We start from the raw sequence: 9,723 nt of genomic DNA, 5'->3' as shown, positions 1-9,723 counted from the left end.
CAGCCTTGCTGTGTTAAGGAAAAGAACACTGCTTAAAAAGAGATTTTAAACCCCATTCCATCTCCATGTGTGCGTTTTCCCAAATTATGCACACACTTAAAGAGTTGTTACTTATTGCATTGATATTTAAGAGAATGCACAAATAATAATGCATTGATATAAAATCAATTAGTAAATGCATTCATTCATATTTTAAGCCACCGATGATTGGAATAGAAAAAGAATTAGTTAAGTGGTCATATAATATCGAAAAGAGGGAAAATTCCTTTTTTTTTTCTCTCCTACTACACGGGCGGATAATATTCAAGAGAGTGGGTTGTATTCCATCTCAATTCCCCTTCCTTTAACTCCGTAACAACTTTCTACTTCCACAATATGTCATCTTCATCAGGGAATCTCATCTCTTAAGGAACATGTCCTTTTTTCTTCCTTTTCTATAATTTCAGTCCTTTTGCTTTCATCTCTGTCTATTCCTATACTACGCTCATCTTTTTGAAGTCATTGACAATCGAAGTTTTCGCTTACTTCAGCAACAACATGATGTCAATACTTGACCTCATCTTCAGAACAACTGATGCTTCACTTGACCATTTCAAACTACTGTATTTTCTTAGTCAGCATACCACAAACTTTCTGAGGATTTTGGTGATCAATACTTTCTTTCAAAAGAAAAGGATATGATCATGTCACAATATCAACTTATCTAATCTTATGCAAACTTATAATTTACTTCAGTTGTGAATTGAGCTCGGATAGACCTAACATGAACTTATTGGCCCCAGGTTATCAAATTAGACAATGAGTATGAACAAACCAAACAATCAACCCAATTCGTAAGTCTACTACCATTACCCTTACCAAGCAATTTGGCTGCCTCCTGAAACTGAAAGGAGGATATATAAATTTTAATCATTTTATCATATCCCTTGGCAATTCTATTTTACCTCCCCACAATCATTATTTCATTGTTCCTCCATGCAATCGTATCTTATAAACCATGTTCCTCAAAACCTTCCCTAATGTTCTGTAAGCCTGTACCCATGTCAACATAGGTGTGATCATATAAGTAAGAAAACTCAGATGCAGCCATGGTGGACACCATATAAGGCCGACATATTCAGCGAGTTTAAGCAAAAACGACTCATCAACTAAACACTTAATCTACAAATTAAACTTAATTGCCTCATGATTACAAGCCGACGTAGTACTTAAGCATTAAGTAAAAACATCTACAGAAACCTTATGGACAACATTTACTGTACTCAATGTCATAATAAGATTTGAATTATACAGAAAAATCCACAAAGCATCTAACATCTACAAATATGGAGTACACTAGTATTCAAACTAGAACCATGAATATTCTACAATGTAATGAGTGACTCACATGTGAAATATGCCGCAGAAGACAAAGAAATTCACTGTTCAAGCACTCGAACTTTCTATTTATAACAGGCAAGACCAAGCTGCCCCAAAAAAAGAATCAGTGCATCGTCAGACTGTGTAACTGGACCCACTGAGTGTTACTCCCATGTATAGCTGCAAAACATTCTTGAATGCCTACAAAAGAGTAACAAAATCACAAAATGTAACTTACATCCTAAAATGGTATATAATATGGAAAAAGATATCTTGCATTATTGATTGATCTAATAAATATATGATTCTAATTGTGAAACAGAAGCATGTCCAAGGATTTCATAATTATAAGAAGCAAAATCCAGCTTGCCTCTTGGAGTCCTAAAGCACAGATGGCTCTGACATAGAGATGGAAGCCACAGTTGCAAGGTAACTAACTAGTATTGCATTAACATAAGGCCAACCCAAAAGACAAAATGATATAAAGGATGAAAAATGGATCATTCAAAAGGCTTGTAAAGTACTTTCTCCGGGATAAGAAGTTACATTTGATTATGTATTACAAGTACGTATTAGTGTACAAAACTGTATGGTAACAAGGATGTAAAAGCAACAGTAGTGCGGATTATATTCCCATTTCATCGGTGGATAGAAAAGTTTCTATATAAAAGTTCTACTGTAAGGGTTTTCCTATCCCACAAATAAAAAATGTTTCAAATAAAAAATTTATTCCTAATAGCTTAAAAGTACAGTAACTTCCTTAAACAGAGGTACAATGAGAACCATGTATTGCAAGAGCATGAAGACTTCTACCTTGCACCAATTTTGACTATTTAACTAAGCAAGCTTATGCTAAAATTATTAACATTAAAGTCACCTCAATAAAATAGATATTCTTTTTGCTAAGTAATACTCTATTTATCAACCTCCTCCCTCAACAGATATCGACGCAAAATTCCAATTAGAAAAATACAAAGGTAAAATCAGCTCTTACCTGGAGTGCAAATGACTCTTTTCCTTTCAAGATCACATCCATTACAGCAAATTGATCATCAAACACACTATAAAACCTCTGGTAGAATGAGCCCCTGTAATAAACAAGACAAATACCGAATTAGAGAAGATGTCAAACCTGCCATATTTGAAAAAAACCAAATCAGAGTCATTTCACAATTGATCACTTACCGGTCTTCTTCAGTCAGCTGCTGATCTAATTCATCAAATTTTCGCGTAAGAACTTCAGCCCCCACTGGCGAAAGCATGTGAAGTATCAATGCCTCTAAGGTTCGGGGAAAGCTGTTCTGAGAAAAAAACAAAACAAACAAACATAATAAGATGCGACTTGGATAGCACAATTAACACCAATTAATAATAATTTGCATTGATGAAACGTTAGATAATAAGTAGCTAACTGCACACAACCTTTAAAAAAATAAACAGAGACAAGAAGCATCATTATATTAGTTCGAGCGTTTAGTTAGGAAAAAAAAAAAAAAAAAAGATCAAAGTCCTTGTTAAGAATGCCAGAAAATATCAATGAATCAATCTTCCCAAAAGTGTTGCGAATCTCAGTGCAAAGCTTACTACAAGGTAGAGGAAAAATGGCTATATAAAATTCTAAATAATCTATAAAATACTCGATAATCTAGAAAATGACAAAAACAACCACAAAACAAACGATATTTTGCATAAGAGAAAGCACATAAGCAAAGGAACTGCAGCATGGAGCAGAAAAACTTTCAATTGGTTTCCCTAATTCAAGGCATTAAAAGCAAAAACTCACCACCATTGCCATAAAAACTGTCAGAAGATCAAGTGGTTCAAGATTCCAGAAAATACTGGCAATTGAATCATCTTCCAGGCGACATAAGTTAGATATCGGCAAGTTCTTGGAGTCTTTGTCAGGAATAACTCCTGAATCACTTATTGAAGAACATTGATCTTGAGTGGCAGCACTGGTGCAATAGGACTTGGTAAGCATTGTGTTCTTGCCATATTTATCAGGAATCACCCCAGAATCACTTGTTGTAGTGCGTGGTTGACTGACAGCACTAACCCCATCATGGACGAGAGAAAGAAGTTCATGAAGTGCTTCAAGTGCTAGGGGGGCAAGATCATGAGGTTTGACGTTCAAATTAATCTTATTTTCATGCTTCTGGGGCGCGACCATTCCTTGACTATCTGATGCAAGGACACAAGAATCTAATCAGTTACTCTAGACCAGATGCTCAAAATATATTCACCAATGTGCAGTGAATATAAGACCTGTTTTTCCATTATCAGGTTCTTCACTTCTGCAGTCTCTCATTTTGCCAGAACCCGCATCATAAGTTTTCTGCAACATCTGATTCTGCCCTATTGAAAAGGAAAGAAGAAGTATCATGAAAATATTGTCACCCAAAAATGAACATATCTTAGACTGCGTCAGTAAAGTAAATTCTAATGATGATACACACTGGGACATGTGCCAACAAAAAAATTATACTAGCATTTTTAAGGTCGCCATTTTTCCTAAAACATGTCTTGATAAATGATAATGCAGACGTGCTGAGAAATATATGATATACAGAATACACAAATTTAATAATAAATAAATAAAAGACATTTATGCAAATGCCTATTCATCAAGGCAAGACTACAAGGTAACGCATATGGGGATTCATTAAATATAAAAAAAAGAAATATCACAGTTAGAGTTGATGAAAAGGAAAGGTAAGCTGAGTAAAGAAAACAGCAACAGCCAACAAGAATACTGATAGTGACACATATTTAGACAAACCATTCTAAACATCAAGACATGTGCTATCACTTCAAATAAGCAACAAACCTGTGCACGATAATGACAGAGCCACAGAAGAAATTCTCAGGCAATCAAGACACAATCACTTCAAGTGAATAGCAATCATGTACAATTCTACGACAAAATGAAATGACAGGCTACATACCATCTCTTTGTCAATCAATCTTCAATAGAGAACACCCGTATCACCAACAGATACAACACGGAAAAAACATAGCATAAGTCATAGTTTATATAATTCATCAAATTACATTATTGAGGTAAATGAAAATGCACACCTTCTCAATATTCTACGCAAGTAATATACATCCATGTGTTCCAACATGTTCGACATCATATTCGATCTCCACCAAAAGTTAACAGCTATGGTTAATTGATCACTATCAACTTGATGGAACCTGTCAGACAAGTGATTATAAAGAAAGGGAAAGGATTCTTGCAGTTCTAGAGATTATGAAAACAAAAACAAAAACTCCTCTATAGAATGTTCTTAAAAGAGTAAAGGACACAGCCATATATATGGATCTACAAAATAAAATCTCCTCTATATAACTTTTTAATGAACTAGCCTAAAGGGAGGGGTAGTCTAGGCAATGCGCCAATACATGATTAGCTGTTAGAATAAAGTTTGAGCTAGCTTGAGTAACAAGAAGAGGGGAGTAAGTCTATATCTGATTTCCATCCTATACAAACTTTTGCATCACCCTCGTCCTAATAATATTTCTGATTTCCATTCTATACAACTTTTGCATTATTTTGGACCTAGAAGACCAGGACGTGTATGGTCGTCAGAGCACCTGTGTTTCAGATACGATGCTTAATGTAGAAATTCTAAACCATATTCCAGTGGAAAAACAAATTGCCAAGATACTCACCAATCAAAAATCAAAAACCTCATCTGAGTCATAAGAATATCACTCTTACACAAAAACACAGAATTGAATCACAAGAACCATTCAATAGATTTGGAACTTGGGTGCCCTGGTTTATAACTCCTGACCTATTACCATTTAACAGCCCAGGTGCAATGGGAAGTCATAAGGACAATCATTGCTGACTTGTGTAAAGCTGACAGTTTTTTAAATACTTACCAGCCTTCAGGAATAAAAAGGCCATCTCCTGCATGAAGAGTGACTTTTTGGGAGTACTCATGAGCACGTTCAAATCTTGGATAACGCGAAAAATCAGGAGAATCAAGAGTAACAGAGCTGTTGGAAAAAAAGTGAAGATGAATAAGACTATTATAATGAAAAGAAAAAAAAACAGCAAAAGATCAAAGTCTAGCATAGGGTTCTAAACTTTTGATAAATGCATCTTGCCCTTCAGAATCTGACAGAAAGCACTGAATCCTTAGCCCCAGTCAGGGTTTTCAATAAATGGGTATCTAAAGTTGGGAATGGAAAATGAGTGACCATTTATGCTTTCCATTTGTTTTCAATTGATTGGAAATAATTGGAAGGCCTTATTATTTCCCATTAATGACAGTAAAAAAGATAGATAAAGGATATTTTAGTAATTCGCCGCTTTATTCTCAATTTATTCCCATTAGCCCACCACAACCCAAAGTTCCAAACAAAGGAACAGAAATTACCATATGAATTTCAAAATCCCAATCAACACTCAACCCCAGTCCCAGTTTTAAATCCCTAAACTCCCATTAGAATTTTACTTGCATTCCTTTAGTAATTGTATTTTCAGCATACCTATGATTAGAGGACTCTCCGTAAATTGGCATAGGATACAACAGCGGGCCAGCAGATGGTGGCCATAAAACAACTGCCAATAGTAGAATTATCAAAGGTGAATCAATACAAATTGACAAGCAAAATACATATGTTATTTGCTTAAAAATTGGATGGTTTATGACAGAAGTAGAAAAAGCAGCAACATCCAACGTCTGAGTTTTAAAAAAATATTCCTCCTTTCCTAAAAATATAATAAAATAACATATTAACCCTCACGGCCTCACCCTCAAGGCTCAAAGGCTTTGATAAACACACAAAGAAGCACAACTAATATAAGAGTCTAAGGATGATCATTCCAAACAAAGAAACCAATTACACGAACAGAATGCTTAAAATTCAGAACAAATGTCCATGTGAAGAACAATTTTGCTACCAGATATCAGACTCACAAAGTTTATAAAAGAAAAGTTAACTGCCGTTTATATGCACCACAATAATGCAGCATCTTATTACAAGGCCTTTCACTTAATCTCACTCCAATATCCACAACTCTGAGTCAGGGATTAGATCTTTCTGAAGTCAGAACACAAACATGGTACTAATTAAAACATCCTTTTCACATAAATACCAATCAGAAGGACAAGAGAGCTAGAGGTACACAGGAAAAGACTATTCCAAACCAGAATGTATTATATTGGAGTTCTATAAATATAATAATAATTATTAATGCAATGCACTAGGGATGAATCTGTCACGTTGTCAAATTTCATACAATGTATATGACAAAGATCGATCAGCCAACACAAAAAAAGGCCTATCGTCACACAATCACTAGCAATGCAAAATATCATCTTTTTTTTTTTTTTTTTTTGTTAATGGGATAGCATAGATTAATCAAACACCATAATGCAGATATAAAACTGTTTGCAGATTTGCACAAACATAGAACGCTTCTGCACTAAGCAACATAATGCAACATAAGTTGCAAGAAATTCGAAGAAAAAAAAATAGGTACCTTGCTTGCACCCAGAAATTACACATAAAAGATTATGGTGTGGATCATAGTGGGTGCTCGATCTAGCCTCTGCATTATTCATCCACAAATTGATAGAAGAAATTTTACTTGGTCCCAAGAAAGAAGGCTGAAAATAAGAAGCAAGCAGTAAGGCAGGGGCTACATTCAGAATCAGAACAGATAATAATATAATAGAGCTGCAAATCAAAACACATAAGTAAATGGTTCATAAACATACTATTTTAATGTCTTCTTGTAAATTTTCTAATTGTACCCTTTCTACATTCTCTCTGTTCAGGATTGGAACCTACAGCCACATTATATATACAGGAATTATAAACCAGTAGATGCCAATACTTCAGTGCTTAGAACATAAAGAGGGGTAATGAAATCCCTGCTGTAAACACAACTCAAGAGATAGTGTAGCGCAGTAGTAGCAACATAATGCCACCCTGCATTTCTAAACAAATGTTCTCACTCTATGCCCCACCAGAAGTCTAACATTATCTGATAAGGCATTAGGATTCAGCCTCCAGTATCTTATGCACATGTATAATTTGTTATTATAAGAAAAAAAGAACATAAATCACAAAGGATTTCCCTCGTATTTCTTCAACTCAAATAAGGTGATCTGGTCCAAATTTTTTTAAGATTTCGTTTTATCTCATCTGAGTTTTTTGTATCCAGTCTATCTGAACACTTAAATAATCAATATCATTGTAAAAATTATCACTGTCATCATTATGTTATTAACTATGCTGCACAACACATTCTACCACTAATACACAGTCCACTAGGACTCTCTGGACTGTAACTTCAACCTGAGCTAAATAAATCTGATCACGAGCATTTGTTAATGAATTGCACAACTCGGCATCCGTTCCCACACTCTGAAGTATCTCAGACTCATTGCAGGCATCGAGACTATCATCTTTGCTCTGACCCCTCTTACAAAATCCAATGAATGAAGAAAATGGCAGTGGAACCTACACAGTCAATAAGGGTCATAACCTGAATGAATAGTCCAAAATCATAAGGTTAGAAATGGTAAATGCCCGAAGAAACTACATACCCTCTCATGGCTTCTAATATCACCATAGAAGATAGGTGCTGATCTTGATAACATAATCTCCACAATAGCTGATTGTACCCGCTCCTAAGATTTATAATCAGTTAATCATATATGCTACACAGCTTTCCGGCCAATTTTGGATGTAAGAAAAGGAAATGAAACCAAACAAGAATATACATAACATGATGAAAGAATTAAAAAAACAGTAAAATGCAAGAAAGAGGAACAAACTGTGCTAATTTACGTATGAAACAATGACTCCGTGAACGTGTGCATTCATTGGTTGAATCGGGATCATAAGAAGTCGTTGAGCTTAAGATAGCTTCATTAAGCTCAAGGCAATCTAGGCTTGAACTCAAGCTTGTCGAAATCATAATTTTCAGGCACGGATTAGCATAATACTGTTGCTTTATTGGAGCTCAAGTAAAGAGCTAGTAAATCCTTTCTCAAGCTCTAACATTATTACTTCTAACTTTCATCATTCTTTCAAGATCCTTAACACAATTTTGTTAAATCAGTATTGTATCTCAAACTTCATAACCCATCTATTTAATTAACTAAATCCATATATACGAACATGAACTCGAGCACATTTGTTTAACTCATTCATTTATTTAACTTAATCATATATTCGAACATGCACTCGAGCTTTTCAAATATAGCCATAGATAGGAGTATACCCTATTTTAACACATTTGTAAAATCTACCGAGCTCGAATAGGCTCGTAAAGTCGTAAAGGTATCAAGTTATCGACTGGAGCCAAACTTTAATCGAGGATATCTTGAGTAACTTAGGCTCATTATCATCCTAATATTTATTCATAGCCAAATTCCCACTTGATTAAGCTAATTACCTTGTTAAAATGGTGAAAATAATTCCTCAATGTAATTTAAATTTGTTGCGCAAATCATTAAACTGACAACAAATAAACAGCCAATATACTTCGCCCAATATACAGTGCATTCAAATTATTAAGAATCCAATGCAATAATAATGCAAAATAATGAAATTATAAAACACAAACCTGCAAATAATCGAGACCGCCATTTTTAGGGTTCCAACTTTGGAAAGCTTTCCAATCCTTAACACATCCTCTGAAAACCTTTTTTTTTTCAAATCAAAATCGAAACAATATTCAACATTTAATAAATTTAAGAGAGAGAATTATAGAAACGAATAATCAGGAATTTGTGATATTTACAACGGGAACGTTTAGGGTTTCGATTTGAGACTCAAATTCTTCAGTGGAAATTGTTTCTTCGACTTCTTTAATTCGCAACGAATCCTCCATTTTTGTTCTTGACTTGAATTCTACTGATTTGACTTCAATGCTTCAGTAGCTCAATCGTTATCAGTTATAACTTACGGAGTATAAGAATGATGAGTGAGAAAATGATAATGGGTCGCTTTGTTGGACCATGTTTTTGACGCTAACTATCGGGCCTATTCAATAAAAAGTGGCCCGATTCTAAAAAAATCCAAAACCAACCCGATCTAATAATAACCTGACATTTATTTTTTAATCGAGAATTCGAGAGTTTACCCGATTCACAACTAACAAGAGGAAACTTGAGACTCAATTTGAATTGATTAACCAATCATGCTTGGTGATGTTGAATGGGAACTCACCTTGTGATTTGGAGGTCACAAGTTCGAGCACCATCATCAACTGAGCAGGGGGATTCTCTTACCTCCCTCTTCATTTTAATCTTTTAGAAAGAGAAACTTTATCTATAAGCTTTACTTACATGCCATAAGATAAAGAATACTTCGTAAGCTCTATAAAGATAC

General features: G+C 34.7%; 1 protein-coding gene across 3 annotated transcripts; it reads right to left on the bottom strand.

The window, feature by feature from the left end:
- Positions 1 to 1,236: 1,236 nt before the first annotated feature.
- LOC110734443 lies at positions 1,237 to 9,302 on the bottom strand. 3 transcript variants are annotated; one of them, XM_021914597.1, is made up of 15 exons: positions 9,134 to 9,300; positions 8,957 to 9,034; positions 7,932 to 8,015; positions 7,681 to 7,845; positions 7,098 to 7,166; positions 6,860 to 6,986; positions 5,863 to 5,935; positions 5,251 to 5,367; positions 4,438 to 4,557; positions 4,305 to 4,323; positions 3,625 to 3,709; positions 3,143 to 3,540; positions 2,545 to 2,660; positions 2,354 to 2,447; positions 1,237 to 1,560 (listed from the first exon to the last, which is right to left on the bottom strand). In XM_021914597.1, exons 1-15 carry the CDS (start codon positions 9,221 to 9,223, stop codon positions 1,495 to 1,497), a joined length of 1,701 nt encoding a protein of 566 aa, XP_021770289.1. In that variant the 5' UTR covers positions 9,224 to 9,300; the 3' UTR covers positions 1,237 to 1,494. The 3 variants fall into 3 exon arrangements, 2 of the variants coding, with proteins under 2 accessions (XP_021770289.1, XP_021770290.1); XM_021914598.1 differs by lacking the exon at positions 7,098 to 7,166; XR_002513807.1 differs by lacking the exon at positions 1,237 to 1,560 and having other exon boundaries at positions 2,545 to 2,655; positions 9,134 to 9,302.
- Positions 9,303 to 9,723: the final 421 nt, after the last annotated feature.

Source organism: Chenopodium quinoa, unplaced genomic scaffold, assembly GCF_001683475.1.
Source record: "Chenopodium quinoa cultivar QQ74 unplaced genomic scaffold, ASM168347v1, whole genome shotgun sequence".
NCBI classification, from domain to species: domain Eukaryota; kingdom Viridiplantae; phylum Streptophyta; class Magnoliopsida; order Caryophyllales; family Amaranthaceae; genus Chenopodium; species Chenopodium quinoa.
This window is presented reverse-complemented; position numbering and strand designations above follow the sequence as displayed.

Excerpts from the sequence above, each read along its gene's own strand:
- LOC110734443 (XM_021914597.1), bottom strand. The coding sequence starts at position 9,223 with ATGGAGGATTCGTTGCGAATTAAAGAAGTCGAAGAAACAATTTCCACT. Across the intron at positions 9,035-9,133 it reads AAACCCTAAACGTTCCCGTT|GTTTTCAGAGGATGTGTTAA; the intron begins GTAAATATCACA and ends GAAAAAAAAAAG. Across the intron at positions 6,987-7,097 it reads TACAAGAAGACATTAAAATA|CCTTCTTTCTTGGGACCAAG; the intron begins GTATGTTTATGA and ends TCTTATTTTCAG.